At 37.4% G+C, this 16,363-nt stretch overlaps 1 protein-coding gene across 1 annotated transcript in view; it reads right to left on the reverse strand.

Moving 5' to 3' along the window:
* Positions 1-16,363, reverse strand: part of TBPH (TAR DNA-binding protein-43 homolog) — a 123,239-nt gene that overhangs the window by 85,993 nt on the left and 20,883 nt on the right. Inside the window, exons 2-3 of the mRNA XM_081739967.1 lie at positions 14,549-14,718; positions 1,234-1,374 (exon numbers count right to left, since the gene is read on the reverse strand). Of these exons, the coding sequence (XP_081596093.1) occupies positions 1,234-1,374; positions 14,549-14,718 (311 nt within the window). The remainder of the gene's footprint in view (positions 1-1,233; positions 1,375-14,548; positions 14,719-16,363) is intronic.

The raw sequence follows: 16,363 nt of genomic DNA on the forward strand, positions 1-16,363 counted from the left end.
GAAGGACGAACCACATCCAGGAGGAGCAACTGAAGGGCAAAACGAAAGTTATATGAAAGGAACGTCAGAACACTGACTACGATTGTTGCACGAAAACGGAGAACCACCACATCGACAATCACCGCAAAGTGAATACACACCTCACAGAACCTGTGTGCAGCACGTAAATAGTCCGTCGATACCTGCATAAAGCCAACATCCATGGCAGGGTTGCGATACCGAAGCCTTTCATCAGTAGTATAAATGCTGTAAAGCGGGTTCAGTGGTGCCATAAAGCCCAGACGTTGGATGATCTAAAACATGTCATATTCTCGGATGAGTCTGCTACACTGTTTTCCAAACAACAGGAGAGTGTTCGTCTGGAGAAGCCTGTCTAATGCATACAACTCAGACTGCTTGCTAGCCACACTAATATGGAGGCGGATTCGTGATGGTTTGGGGTGCAATATGGTGGCTGACATTGTTCCTTCCTTAATTGTTCTAGAGTGTAGTGTCACTGCCAAGAACTACAAGTCCATTTTGTAGGAGGATTTACAGAACCTATGGTTCGAATACTCTTCCCGGACGGTGGTGTAGTGTTCCAGGATGATAAACACCCTATTCATACTTCTAAACTTGTCAAAGACTGGTTCGATGAGCATGACAGTGAGTTTGAACACCTGCCATGGCCCGCTCAATCGCTATATCTCAACGTTATTGATCCTGGATGGGTTTGTTAGAGGATCGAGCGAGGAAACGTTCCCCTCCACCACGTGTATGTGCTGAACTTGTCACTGCGCTTCAGATCAATGGATGAAAATCTCTCTGCAAACGGTGCAGGACCACTATCAATCCTTCTCAAGTCGTGTTGGTGCTGTACATGCCACCAAAGGCGATCCAAAATCTTATTAAATACAAATTATGGTTTTCTACCACGTGTTTCAGTTTCAATGTCCGCTACCTGCATGTCTATCCTCGTCTTTACAAGAATTTGTCACAAAAGGCAACTGTGAATAGGTATTCTTTCGCCTAAGAAAAAAAAATAAATAAAAAACTTGTAAATCCGAAAGCGAGATATAAACCGAATTAGTTTTCAATTAAAGAATACACCACTATCATGATTATTTTTTTTTAAATGTATCATAATGAATATGTTTCTATCACACTTGATTGTATGAACTAGCAACAGATGAAACGGGATGTTTTACACAGTCAAAAAGTAGTTTTCATAATAGATTAAATGCACGTACTTACCTTAGAATTAGGGATTTTCACATCACACCACCTTCCATCAATCATATGCCTCTGTGCTAAAACACGCATTTGTGTTTCGTAATTTCCAAATCTTATAAAACCGAAACCTTTAGACTGGCCTGTCTTTGGATCCTTTTTAACCTGTAAGTAACAAACACAGATTAAAATCTGCTGACAGAAAGTAAACTTGAGTCTTCAAATGCATATGATTTTTTCCTCCTGTCTTTGAATCTGTTTTAACCTGTAACAAACATAATTGAGTTAGCTGGCAGAAAGAAAACTTACATTTCTTTATATGAATACGATTTTTTTAAAGTTCACTGGATTACCACGATATTTTTATTAAAACTATTAAATACAGGCAGTACAGGAAATCTAAATTAAATACAACGCATTCTGTTCAAATGGATTTCCACACGTTCGGAACTAGATGTCTCTGTGGTCTCACATCTATTGTCCGGAAGGATACCGCGCGTAAATATTTAAATGATTATGTAAGTTTCATTTCAATCGACATAATATGTACAGAGAAAAAGGGATCCTTATTCAGTGCATGCCTAGTTAGAAACTTTCTGTGGTGCATCCTTTATTAACACCTTGTATTATGCAAAGCTGCTTAGTTAAAGTAATTTTTGGCCCTTTTTATTAATATTTCGCAACAGTACCTATTTTTAGCTTGTTCATGGCTGTGTGTAACTTCGGAAAGGAAATAAAAGTAAATTCCTAGAAACGTTCTTACAATGCAGAGGAGATTGCCCTTTCCGCTAATTTATTCCCCTCCCCCTTTCCCGGAATAAAAGTGTTGGATAACCGACACCACCCTTAGTTGTCGACGCATTTTCTTCTTCAGAGGATTAAATCGAAGGAATCCACAATCAGTTGGGCTAGTAAGTTGAGAAAAAACTTCGTAGTCCATCGGATATTATCCGAGACAGTCAATCTTAAATGACATAACTCTCAAATGGGTATTATACATAGCGACTATGACACAAAGTTTGAAGGAATTGCTTGTGCACCTCGAAAGTTTCCGTCTCTTCGTGAACTATGAATGCAAGAACGAGGTGTGGGACAAAAGCCCATCATCTGCACTTGTGTAATAGCAGACAAAAGTCCACTGGTGAATTAAGAATATGGATTAATTGATATGTTAATTATATTCTTCATAATAAGTAAAAACTTATCATAACATATTTTGTATTTTATTTTATTACTCCTTCAAACTACTTACATCACATTATACAAAATCTTATTCTAGAGCAGAATTGTCCAAGTATATTTACTTGTCTAAATAGAAAAATGCGAGATCCCTTGAGGCTGTACTCCTAGCGTATGCTTCTTCGGCGTGGGAGTCCTGGATTCGATTCTCGATGACAGCTTATGTATTTCGGATGTCACGTTAAGCTGTAGGTGTCATTTCAAATTGATACTGAAATGGATGCTAAATTCCAACCAACCTAGAACATTGGTTCCCAGAGAGCGGTTCGTATAACGGACTCAAATGCACCGTTATAATTTCTGTGCTTCAGGAACATCCTTCTATTTTAATTTTTGCTTGTTTTTGTTATCAATATCATGCGTATCGTTATAAAGTAAGTCTTTAATTTAGTTTGGTTTATACCCTGGCCGGTGAACGATGATTTCTGACAGCTCAGCTCGCGAGGACGACTGAAGAGTGCGGTGTTGCCATGTGCTTCTCGCGCAAGGAAAGAATAGTCTGCTTCCTCGTTGAGCGTGAGAGGGGGTGAGTGAAAGTTTGGCAATGTGCAGTGGTTACCATGGAGACGCGACAGATTCTGCGCCTAAGGTTGGTTGACTTGCTGTCTTCTGCTCGCTCGCCGTGGCCTTGTGCAAAGCTGTCAGAAATCATCGTTCACCGGCCAGGGTATAGTTGTGTATACTTAAACGTTATGGTAACTTGTACCTGTATCTTTCTGCTAGTTACGTATCCTAATGTTACGAAGTACTTAGTCATAATATTATTAAGGAATTATCCTAATATTATCAATTCTTTTGATATAACTCGAAGTATTTGACGAAGAAGAAAGAATAATATACTGTAATTTAGATTTTTTTTAAATGAAAACAAACAAAATATCTACTCTTTGATTTTAAGATTGTAATTAATACACCAAGCAATTCAAGTCAATTCTTAAAAAATATTGTACTGAAAGACATTTTCTGTTCTAGAATTGTTTGTAATAACTTATTCAATTTCGCGTATTGTTATAGAAGAATGAGATGCATAGGGCATCGTCTATATCAATTCAGACAGCCTCAGATGTTTTTGAATTTTCCAGGTGCTTGTCTAAATAGTTCAGGAGAAAGTAATAAAACCGTATTTTTTGTTTTGTTAAAAAAAAAAAAAAAAAAAAAAAAAAAAAAAAAATGCTCGCCTACGATACGGGCCGTCAAAGATGGCTCCTCGGGCGCGATTTGTTACGTGGGATTTTTGGCAAAATATTAAAATACTCTATCTGTGGAACGTTAAAGATATTTTGTTGCTTTTCGTTTTATTAGAAAGAGAATAATTTACTGAGTTGATTTTGAGTTTAACGTCCCGTTCAGCAGTGAGGCTATATGAGACTTAGAGCTACTGATTAACGTGAAATCCGAACCACATGAATTTCAGCCGGGAATCGAACCCCAATCTCCCACACTAAAGGCGCATACGCCAACTGCTTAACCATGAACGAGCTCGATAACAATTTACTGATTCAAATGATATGCTTCTTTTAGAAATATACCTTGAAAATGATATGCTTGGTACTATAGACGTTTTTAAAAAATAGTTTTTGTTGTTTTAAATGTTTATTTCACTGAAACATCAATCCCAAAAATTCTGAGAATTGTACAGGAGTTGTATCTCTAAGGGTACTACATATCCTAAAAAGGAGAACACACTATTTTGGTTCTAGAATTTGTAATGGTCCTGTAAACTATCCACTTCGACGAACGTGCTCAATGTAATAGAATGAAAACAATAAATCAAAACTGAAACCGGTGAAAGAGTTTTTATTCTTATTTTCTTTACATAGAATCTTTCAAATCAAGAAAGGTTTCAGGAATAATGTGAAACCATCCTGAACATTCTGGAACAATCCAGATAATTTCAGAATGTCACAGTCTTCTACAACAATCTACCAACAAGATTGTTCCAGAAAGTCAGAACTTCGTAAAACATTCTGGAGCCATCCAGATAATTCTATGTGTTTGGACTAGCATATAAAAGAAGTAAGCTTGAATCCACAGTTTTGCCTTCAACAGGCAAACAAAGAAAGCAGTTCATCAAATTTGTGGTCCAACCCTACCTGTAACATTTTGTGAGATTCCTGCCGATTGACCGAGTTGTAGGGTGTTTTGTAGAAAGGATTGAGTTTGAAATGTCTTTTGACTGGTTCCATACGATAGTGAACTGTGCTATTTTCATATCCATAAAAGAGCGATATATAAGAGTAGCATAAAACATTTTAGGTTAGGAATAAGAGTGCTAATTTCAAGACACTGTTTCAAAGTCAAGATGTTTCCACTGATGACTTTCTGTGCTCTGTACGCTTTGACAGAATATCAGCAATGACACTAACTGGACAAAAAGTCCCTCATGTTGTGGATAATGATAGTTTAGTATCTGCACAAGAAGAAATTGGTATTTGTCCTGCTAAGAAACCACGGTCAGTGAAGGCATAGAAGAAAATGAAACTAAAGATGCTTGTGCAAATTACGGGAAATTTATATCTAACACCAATTCAACTGTAGATTTGTATGAATCCTACAATGAAAAGGTGTAAATTCAAACAATTATTCCAGTGTCCCTTTCAAAGTAGAAATTTTGCCCCACATTCCGTCTGCAACAGAATCATGGTGGGGAAAACAAGAAACGTGAGGACTGTAAAAGCAGTGTTTGGAAAACCGAATCCCTATTCTAGTCATTTTCTGAATGAAGCACACGTTCACATTGCACTGTCATTTTATCTGAAAAATAAATGGGACTGTTCTCACCAGAGCGCCAACAAAAAAGGACACTATCACTGTAACAGTTGGAGGGGAAAAAAGTGGTGAATATGAAGAAAGAAAAGAAAAAAAAAAAAAACTTGAAACGTGACCTGCAGTACGAAAGAAACTTTTGCCATATTTAAGAAGGAATATTCAGTATTCCACACTGGAAGACCAAATTTTACGCACTACGACCTAAGTATGTGGTTTCATTCCACCTAGAGATGTCTGTTTGTGTGTGTGTATTGTGCCAATCTTGAACTTGCGTGGTAACTTTGAAAAACTTACTTGAAGGCATAACATATAACACTTTGATATGTAAAGTCGTATGAAATCTTGGTTGGACGTTTGAAGTTCGTTAGTAGTTTGTGATGTACAACGAGAAATCTGTTTGTTTCTAGAATGTAGTGACTGACCTGGAAAGGGAGGACTCGCCTCACAGACAGTTAGTCTGGAAAAAATAGTAGATGAGTCTTCTACGGCACATATGCAATGGGATTGAATAAACTCAAGAAAACTGTCATTATTGATACCTTCATTGACGAACTTGGGAAATGGACAGCGAAAGCAGTAACACAGTAACATCTGAAGAAATTTCAACAATACATTGCAGAAGTGAAGGGAGACGTATAGAGGCTGAACAACTAGATTTTGTGCTTCACTGTGAATTTACTGAGAAGAGGTCTGTGATTCTGCTAGAAGAAGTGCAAGGTATCAATCACTGGAGTAATGACCAACTTTTAATTTTTACAGGAGTGACATATTTTCAAAACAAGAGCACAAGTGTTTCAGTTATAAGTGATGACAGAAAACATGACTCAGCACATGCATTGTTGCCAATATGTAAAAATTCAACAGCTACAATCACAGACGGAAAAGATAATCATTATTAATGATGGTGACTTTAGACACTTCAGTATCTTTACCAACTGTTTAAATTGACGAAGTCGCTTGTGTTAATGGAGTGGGCATACAGTGTGCTGCTGGTCATGGGAAAGAGCCTTATTATGGTATATAGGGCCTGCTGAAGCACTACGCAATACAATATAGGTAATCTTTCGATCTCAAGTACATCTGCAATTCAGAATGCCGTTGATTTTTACAAGTGTGGTGAAGTTATACACATCAACAGCCCTCATCCTGTTGCCCCAAAGAAGAAGTTGACGGATTCCAGCAGCAGAAGATAAAAGAATAGTTCAACCAAACCACCCCTATGAAAGGGATTCTGAGGTCACATGTCTGGCTTCACAGTGATGGGCAAACTAACTTTAAAAAGAAAGAAAGAAGAAATGTCAGTTGCCCAACTAAGATCTCAGAACGGCGGAAGAATATTCAGATCCAGAACTTATAAAGAGGATTGTTTGTGGCCTGTGTGGCTTGCTGAGGTTACAGGTATCATTTATGAACTAAATGAAATCGTCGTGAGCTTTGTGCTACCACATGGACCGGCTGCTGCATATAGATTTCCATCCACAACACAGTAAGACCACCACCAAAAGTGCTCACTTTCAATTTGCGATATTTTAAAGATTGTGGGTGCTCCAGTTCCTATTGGTTCAACAGAAAGGCATCATTCAATATCAAAAGAAGATACTGATGCAGTGGAACATATTTTTAGTTCATTGAATTGCTAGTTTTAGGTCTAAGCAGAGTATGCTTTGGAACCTGCAATATGTTTTGGAAGATTAAATATGGTTGAAAGCTGTATCTGTTACATATCTTTCTGCAGAATCAAAATGCCGTATCATGTAAGATTAGATTTTGATTTCATGAGACCAATATATGAGAATGTGGTGACGGAAACTGGTTTAGCGTATGGAAAACAACTCGAAAGGGAAGGTTCTCCTTTCCAGGGTACGTAGTATTATATAGTACTGATCAACTGTCACAAAAACAAAGTTTTGCACCACGAGAAGTTGGACACATATTTCTAAGTGAAGAATATAATTTAAATCAGTAAATTATTATCTTTGAAATACAACAAAAAGCAATAAGATATCTTAAACTGTTCCAGAGATAAAGCATTTCAATCGGCACCATATTTAGTGGCCTTTATCTCGAGTCAGTTTTTCTTTTCTTTTCTTTTTTTTTTTTTTTTTTTTGACAAAACAAAACAAAATAATACGAGTTTCTTCATCGTGAATGTTAGTATGTATTAAATTCAATAACATCTGAGATTATCAAGGTAATATTTTTTCTTTCATGCCTGAATTGATCTGGAATATGCTACAATTAAATTGATAAGTACATCCCGACGACTCTAGATTATGTTGCCTTTACTTAATGCTGTAAATTTTATAATGCCAATGAATTTTAGCACTAAAGTGTGAAAATATCCCAGAGCAATGTATAATCTTGTAACGTCACGCATACTCTTACGTACTTCGTATTTCATTCCAAGAGGCAGGGTTAGTTTGTTCAGATTACTAGTATCATATGGTAATAGTAGATAGAAGCGATAGGAGAACATATTACGAGCGAGTTTAAGTACACCTGAAAAATAACTGAAATTTGTACCAAAAGAGCAGTAATTTCTAAGAAATATAGTACTGTGATTTTATGAGATGAAGTGTATTTTCGACGGAGGATTATTGTTAAAATATGCTATAGTTTATGATTACGTATTAGTATGAGAAACGGTGGTGATAATGAGTAATATTCATCTTCGAGACGAGTAATTTCGATGCCTTCCTGCTAATGATATTTTCTGTGTAACCTGCTAATCTGCGTCGTTAACTTCTTTTGCCATATATATTGTGTGTGTGTGCGGTATCCAACCTCTAACCCATGCTAACTGGATGACCCTTGCCATTGAACGCTTGTTGACATTTCCGCCCTAGGCAGCACACATGTTCACAAACATTTACGTAATTGAACTTTGCATCGTAAAGAGCACATATGCCCTTTCCACAATGAGTTCCTTTAACCGATATATCTGTACTCAAACAAACACTTTTACATCCATTGCATTTGCTTGAGTACGGATTCGACAGAATCATGTTGCTTTCTCACACCATGTCCGTCGTATACAACCAAGAAACCTTGATTATCTAAGCCTTAAACTCCTGAACGTCGCACGCTTTCGAACGCAGTTACTGGGCAATTTAAACAGATGTCAGGAATTTTAGAAGTTTCATGATAAAGAAAGATTGGCGAGTTTTTCTTAAGAGGCCTAATCACTGTAAAATTAAAATACCGCTAATTTTAAGTAATTATGTGATATCTTCAAATAAATAAAAGATAATCGAAATGTGGAACAAGATCGCCCTAGACAATATTATTTTGCATGAGGTACCGTTATCACGAGTCACCTAGTAGCTTTACGTTTACAGTCATTTAGAAACGCGAAAATAAATGCCAATTTTCTATATGTCTGGAAATCGAAAGCAGGTAAGTGAGTCGTGATAACGGTATCTCAAGTAAAATAATATTGTCTAGGAAAATCTTGTTCCACTTTTCGATTATCTTTTATCTTTTTGTTCCACTTTTCGATTATCTTTTATCTATTTGAAGATATCACGTAATTACTGTTAAATTAGCGGTATATTAATTTCGCCGTGATAGGGCCTCTTAAGTTCTCGAGTTGATCGGTTGGATTGTGAAGAAAACGATTATAACTCATGGAAACGTGGTATTACGAATGTATAGTGTCTGGCTTTTATGGCCCATGTGAATACTTCGCGGAACAAAAATTCATGTCTTATCTCGCTCGTATCTATGTGGTTAGAGCACTTGCCGTCGGTGCGGGAGATTTGATTTGATTCCCAGTGAGAGCTCATGTGGTTTGGATCCCTCCTTATGCTGTAAGTCCACGTTTCATATCACCTCTGTGTTGAGAGGGATGCTAAGCTCTATTTGAGATGTCCCAAGTAGCAAGGGCGAGCTCAACATGTTGAATTGATATTGTTATCCCTTACTACCGGGAACACCTCATAATAACCAACCATAAATTCATACTATTTGCCTCATGAATGTTTTATTCGAGAAATAGATTATAATGCAACTTTGATTTGAAAATTCTCCATTGGAAATACTGTACGGAAGAGATCAATTATAATGTATCATCCATCAAGAGACTTTGAGAACCAGATTTTTCTACAAACACAAAAAGCAAAAATTCCCTATATTTCGGCTCAAGTTCTTTTCTAATATTTATGAGTCGTCATCATCATAGAAATTCTGCTATTATTGTCAAGACACTTGCCGCAACTGAGAAGCTTCCATGCTCCACGGTCTTCCGCTAACCGCTTGGTCTTCACGTACGATTTTTCTGTTTTGATAGTCCATCAATTCTGACCTCCGACCTCTCCCTCTCTTTCCTGCCACCATAGAATCTAGCACGTCCCTCATGATACAGTTCTTTTTTAGCCAATGTCCCAACTACTTTCTCTTTCTCTTCTCAATAGTATCTAAAACTGTTCCTTTCTCCCGCACTATTTCTAACACCCTCTCATTTGTTCTCTGCTCGACCCAACTAATTGTTTCCATTCTTCTCCACACCCACATTTCGAAAACTTCTAGTAGTCTTTAATCATTTTGCGTAATGTCTATGTTTTTGCTCCATACAGTGCAATACTCCACACAAAGCATTTTGTGTATTTTTCTCAACTCTTTATTCAAAGTCCCACAAAACAGACTTTTCTTTCCCATAAAAGTTTCTGAAGCTGCACACAGTAGACATCTGCAATGATTAGCTGGTTAGTGCCAAGATCTGAAAATGTATTATTACACAAATATCCTATCAAACACTCAAATCACTTTGCAAGGGTGAAGGTTCTGGTTTGGCACAATTTCTGCGTTGCTCTTCCTCTTCTTTAGGTATTAACTGATATTTGTGTGTCATATTACGGTAAAGGATATAATTTCCATCACCTATCACCATTCTGTCCAGTAATGGAAAACATCTGTGATGAGTGGGCAAGAAACTGCAGATGTCCACTCGCTGCTACTGCTTTTAAGGAGCTAACATCTGGAGATATCCATTTATCGAGTTACGACATACACACCGACGACAAGTCCTGCAGATAATTGTCGAATGGGTGACAGAATTCGCTGGGCAGTTTTTCAACAATCTGCATTGGATTTGGCTCCAAAGCTGCTCGCAGGACATCACAGTCCAGCTCCACAGGTCTTCCTTCTCGTGACTTATGGGTGAGGCTGTGTCTCCAGACCAAAACCTCCGGAACTTCCGGACAGCAACCTGACCATATTCGGAATTGATGTTTCGTACTACTACTACTACGCTGGCTGAATGTTCCTAATGAAATTCATACAGCATGACGTGCCGTATTGCACCGCCGCGATCGAACAAACCCCAATTCCAAAACGTGGAGTAGATCGTTCTCCTTCTACATATTCTTGTACAATGAAAAGTGTCCTATATGATACAGTTGGCACGTGCCGTCTATTTCACTATTTGCTCGTCAGATGTCATTGCAGCGCTCATCGAAAAAACTACATTACTTATGGGATGATCTGATGATATGACGTAGTGCTGCTAAAAAAAAAAAAAAAACTATATTGAGTTGGCAACACTCAATCGGGTGGTATTGCAGAGTATGTCAAACAATGTTCCCTTGTCTATAATTCAATGGTATAAAATTTCAGACTTTTATCAATTGGCTGAAAACTTACAAAATCTTTTCAAGATAAACTGCACCTGTATGTATGTTGTGAGTTCACGCGTAACTTCGAAATTTCTTCGAGTGTCGACTATAATGAATCTTTTAATTTTATTTTGTTTCAAACTTTCCCGTTAGCCCCGTATCAATTTCAAGCAAAACCTTCCCGTATACAAGATCTTAAAAGGAGAAAATAATTTATTACTATTTGGTCTAGGAATTAATTCGTGCGGTTGGTACGCACACATTGAAGCTGTAGTACAAACACAAAATACATAAATACCTTAAGAAAAATATTGTCCATCGCTAGCCACCACTTTCGCCCATCTGTCAGGCAATGTACGGATTCCGTGGCGAAAGAAGTCCTCATCCTTGGAAGCGATCCAGTCAGAGACCCATGTTTCGATATCTTGTGAAGAAGTAAACCGCTGTCCAATCAAATCGTTGTTCATGCAATCGAACAAGTAGTAGTCCGAAGGAGCAACGTCTGGTGAATACGGCGGGTGGGGTAAAACTTCCCATCCGACATTTTCTAAATAGGTTTTGACCGGTTTTGCGACATGTGGGCGAGCGTTATCATGTTGAACAATAAGTTTATCATGTCTGTTCTCCCATTCTGGTCGTGTTCTGGCCAGAGCTTGCTTCAAACGCATTAATTGTCGTCGATAACGTTCTCCATTCATAGTTTCACCCGGTTGCAGCAGCTCATAGTACACCACACCTTTCATATCCCACCATATGCACAGCATAACCTTTGCACAGTGAATATCTCGTTTTGGTTGTGATGGACCTGGTTCACCTGGTTTTACCCAGGCCTTTTTTCGTTTAGGGTTCTCGTAATGGATCCACTTCTCATCACCCGTAATAATTCGATGCAGAAACCCCTTTCTGCTCTGTCGTTGAAGCAGCAATTCGCAAATGGTTTTTCGTCTTTCAACGTCTCTGTCTTTCAATTCATGTGGAACCCAATGTGACATCTTTTGAATCATTCCCATGGCTTTCAAGCGTTTGGAGACTGTTGTTTGATCAACGCCTAATGCTGCTGCAAGTTGTTCCTGCGTTTGACACGAATCCTGCTCGAGCAATGCTGTCAATTCTTCGTCTTGAAATTTTTTTGGCTGTCCAGCTCGCTCTTGGTCTGCCAAGCCGAAATCACCACTTCTAAACCGTGCAAACCACTTCTGACACGTTCGCTCAGCTAGAGCATGGTCACCATACACTTCCACCAAAATACGATGACTTTCAGTCGCACTTTTCTGCATGTTAAAGTAATGCAGCAGGACACCCCGCAAAAACACTATCAGGCACAAATTGCGCCATGTTCACTTAACTGCAAACTGGTGTTGTTGACGCTTTAATCCACTGCCCCATACTACGAACGATACGCGATGACAGGGGTTTGCAACACATGTGTGGATACACGGAACTGTGGGACGCTCCGTTAGTTGCGCCATCTCTTGTCCACCCGCACGAATTAATTCCTAGACCAAATATTATCTATTGAAGAAATTGAAATCTGTGCCAAGTCAAACAATATGTAATATAAAATTAGTTTTAACAGTAATTTTATGGGGCATTAATTAGTTTGGTTTGGCACAGACTTCAATTTTTTTTGACACAGATAATAGTAATGAATTCTCTTCTACTTTAAAGAGGTTCTTAATTATTTTTTTTATTTTTTTAGCGCTCTTTTATATTTTTTTGCTTTCTGTTTATTTTTTGAGCCTGTTAATATTCATTTTTCAAGTTTTCTAACTGTTCTTTCAAAGTGTTAGTCTTTCTTTAATCTTATGCATCCATGAAGGCATTTTTATTTTATGTCCATAATGTTATACTCACGTTGATCGCCTTCACTCTACGCAAGTGAATGGACAATTCGATCTGCTAACACACTGCAACAAGCGATTTCTATAAAGCGGATGATGCTACCATCTCCCTCCAGTAATAACATATATATATATATATTAAGAAAATGTCTTTTCAAAAACGAAGGAAGAATGTTATGAGGTCTTGAATATACTTCATTATTACATATTCCAACATGTCACTTTCATTTTCCAGTTCTGAAAAAGAGATACCCAGATGTTCACTTTCTCGATTAACCTCACTTGCACACTCCGAACTCATTGGAGGGTGTGGTTTTACTCAACGAAGTACGAAGTCCTGACACACACATTCAGCATAATTAAGCTTCAAGAAAGTTCTTGGAGCAGTTAAGTGCTCTTCGCCAGCCATCTCTACAAGCAATGCCAATTCACATGCTCTCTAATAATTCCAATCGTAACGTCGAATTGAAAAATGTATACCTATACATGAAGACTAAAGTGAAAAGTTACAATTGTTTTAGCGTTCTGTCCCCTTGCGTGTTGAAATGACACATCAATTGACAGTCAATAATATCCAATAAAATCCTCACTTCTCTATGTGGTGTAGCGCTGACAGTAAAGGGCGAGAAGAATAGTCATTCCTTCCGCTCACCACTCTCTTGGTGTTTTCAGTCACCATAATGTTTTGGTCAGGTTTCCAGTTCATTGCTTGTATGCCGTTGAATTTCTTTTCAAAAGCAGCAGTTCTGTGATCATGTGCAAAGAACTCCTCGTTTTAAGTTTGCCATTCCATGTAGGGCTACTTGCAGAATTTCCGAACAACTGGCTCAGCGCTGGAAAAGATAATCTAGCTGACCTGAAAGTGCTCATATGTCTGAGAATATAGAGCAAATACAAACTGCACATCAGAAATCGTCTTCAAATTTTATTTTCGATTGTTTTATTTCAAATTAGAACACAGCAATTACAAACTGTTTTCAATATCCTTTTATATTTTTGAAAAAACACATTTCTATCTTCAATACTTTTTGTATTATTAATCTTTAAAATGTGGGAGGTCATACTGGGTCACTGTATTATACCATCTGAACACAATTTACTGATTTATTGACAAACATGATTGCATGAAGAATCAATCCAAGACGGAAAGGACACTTTAAGGTGCTTCGCAGTCAATATTAGTACACAAAACAATGCAGAATGTACCTCGCCACAAAAGCCACCCAAAGATTTAACCAAAAAACTGAAACAAAGAGATGTGGAAGAAAAACAGCGCTATGCCTTAGATGGTATAAGGAGCATAGAAACAGGCTTGCAAATGGTGCAACTGGGATAGGTGTTATTGAGTGATGCATCGCTCTTTATTTTTTCCAACTGATGAATGTGTGAAGGCCTGAAGATTACAGGAAGAACATCTGCCGTTGTGCCAAAATATTCGTGCTTGATGCAGCTAAAAATTTGATCTTGTAAGCTGATACTGCCTTATAGCAACATGCAATCGGAAGTGTACATATATTTGTGAACATTGTCCTTACACTGTGGTAACTCTACGGTCAAGAAACTCCCTGCTCGACTAAATGCTCGTAGAAATACTGCGGAATGATAATCAGAGCTAAGATCTCAAAGAAAACTCTGGGAGAACCCGATCTTACTCAACAAATATACTAGTAACTCTTCTAGTAGAGACGAAAAATATCGCTCATCCACGGACTCCTGGACAGGGTATCATGAAGGATACTTCCGTAATTGCTTTACTTACTAACGAATGAGGTAAGATAAATACTTTTATTCTATTTGTATACCATGTTCAATTCTTTAATACACATCATGTGTAAAGTTTATGAAATAATGTAAATAAGCACAACATAGTCTACTCACCTGAGCCATAAGAACCTCTCCAAAGGACTCAAAGTACTCCCGTAACTGCTGCTCCGTTGTTTTCCACGGCAATCCAAGAACTATTAAGTCTGAACACTTTTGTTTTGTTTCCATACGTTTTGTTTTCGCCGTTGAATTTTCTAAATGGTCATCTGATTTCCTCTTATTTTCTGAAAAATAAAAAAAAATAAAAATATTCTCATTCTCTTAACGTAATTCAGCATTATTGGAAAACATTAATGTAGTTTACAATGAAACGAAATACGACAAAACAGGAAATATAACCGAAAAAAAAATATTTATATCAAATCCCCTCAACCACGAATTATTTCAATCTTGTTTTCATGTCTAGGTAATCGGTAGTGCTATATATAGACAAACAAATAGGACGCCGAATTTGAGAATTATTATTATTATTATTATTATTATTATTATTATTAATACACATGAAAATGGCCATATTTTACATATATGTAATCAGTAACATATTTTATTTGGGCGTGAAATACAATGTCAGGCATATATCGATTCCCACTGAGTTTGTATGCATTTATACGTTCCATAAAAATACTGATAACCCTCTTGTCCCGATACAACCACATGTATTTTTGCTTCTAGTTACAAACAAGTGCGGAGGTATAATCTACATCAGAGATCCATAGCGTTTTATTTTTGCTGTACTAAAAGCTTTGTGTTACCGCCACACATTCGAAGCTAAGTAATAACAAAAAATCCCCCCCCCCCAAAAAAAAAACACTGTTTAGCCCGCTCAACTTTGAATGCACATGATCCAAGAGTTCGATTCCTGGTGATGTACACACTCTATTAGTCTAATGTTATACTATTGGATGTAATACTAACAGAAACAAAGAACACAAGGAAAAGGTAGAAAACTGGACATGATTGCTGATAAAATCGTTATAAATCTGTGCCTTAGTCTTACACAGGAAACAAGATTACCACAAGACAAATACAGTGCCAGTGAAATAGCAAGGACTACAACAGGGGCTGACAAGAAAATTTCCATAGCATTTGCCAAAATTAAGTTCAATAAATATGGAATATAAGAGATTCAGCTTCCTAAGGCTCACTTGGCTACTCGCCTACGGTGCATCACCCATTTACATGAATTATATATGTAAACTCAAATTTAACACAAAATGTAATAATTAAGCAATTTTCTGTGGGATAATATTGATGTAAGTATTTCATAAGAAACTGCAAATTTCAATAATTTTAACTGAAAAGCTTGGTAGAGGCTGTCACATTTATAATTTTGTAACCCAAAAGCAAGTAATGCAGTTCAAGATTTTAAGACAAGTAACAATGCATGATTCTAGAGAAGGTTTGCCATATCCCACAGCAAAGAAGTTCAAATCACTGATAATGAATGGCATCAGCTTTCATATACCACATGAAACAAAATTTCTGTGGTTATTTGAGTGGAGTTGATTTTAACATCCCTTTCAGCAGCGAGGCTATATAAGACGGGACCTACTGATTAACGTGGAATCTGAGCCACATTGAGCTCCCACCGAGAATCGAACCCGGGTCTCCCACGCCAAAGGCACGTACGCTAACAGCTTAGCCACGAAGGAGCTCTGTGGAGAAATAGGATAGGCCCTTCTTCCACCAGGGTCTTTTAATTGTAAAAAATATCCAGATTACATTAATATTACGAAATATTCAGAATAAAATGTTCATTTCAGATTAATAGTGCATTCCGTTCTTAAGATTTAAAAAAAAAATGCATACATATTATTTATAGAGAATTGAAGCAGTTATTGAATAAGCTAAATTCTCGTGTTTTGCGTC

This window comes from Thermobia domestica, chromosome 15 (genome assembly GCF_964235325.1).
Source record: "Thermobia domestica chromosome 15, izTheDome1.hap1.1, whole genome shotgun sequence".
NCBI classification, from domain to species: domain Eukaryota; kingdom Metazoa; phylum Arthropoda; class Insecta; order Zygentoma; family Lepismatidae; genus Thermobia; species Thermobia domestica.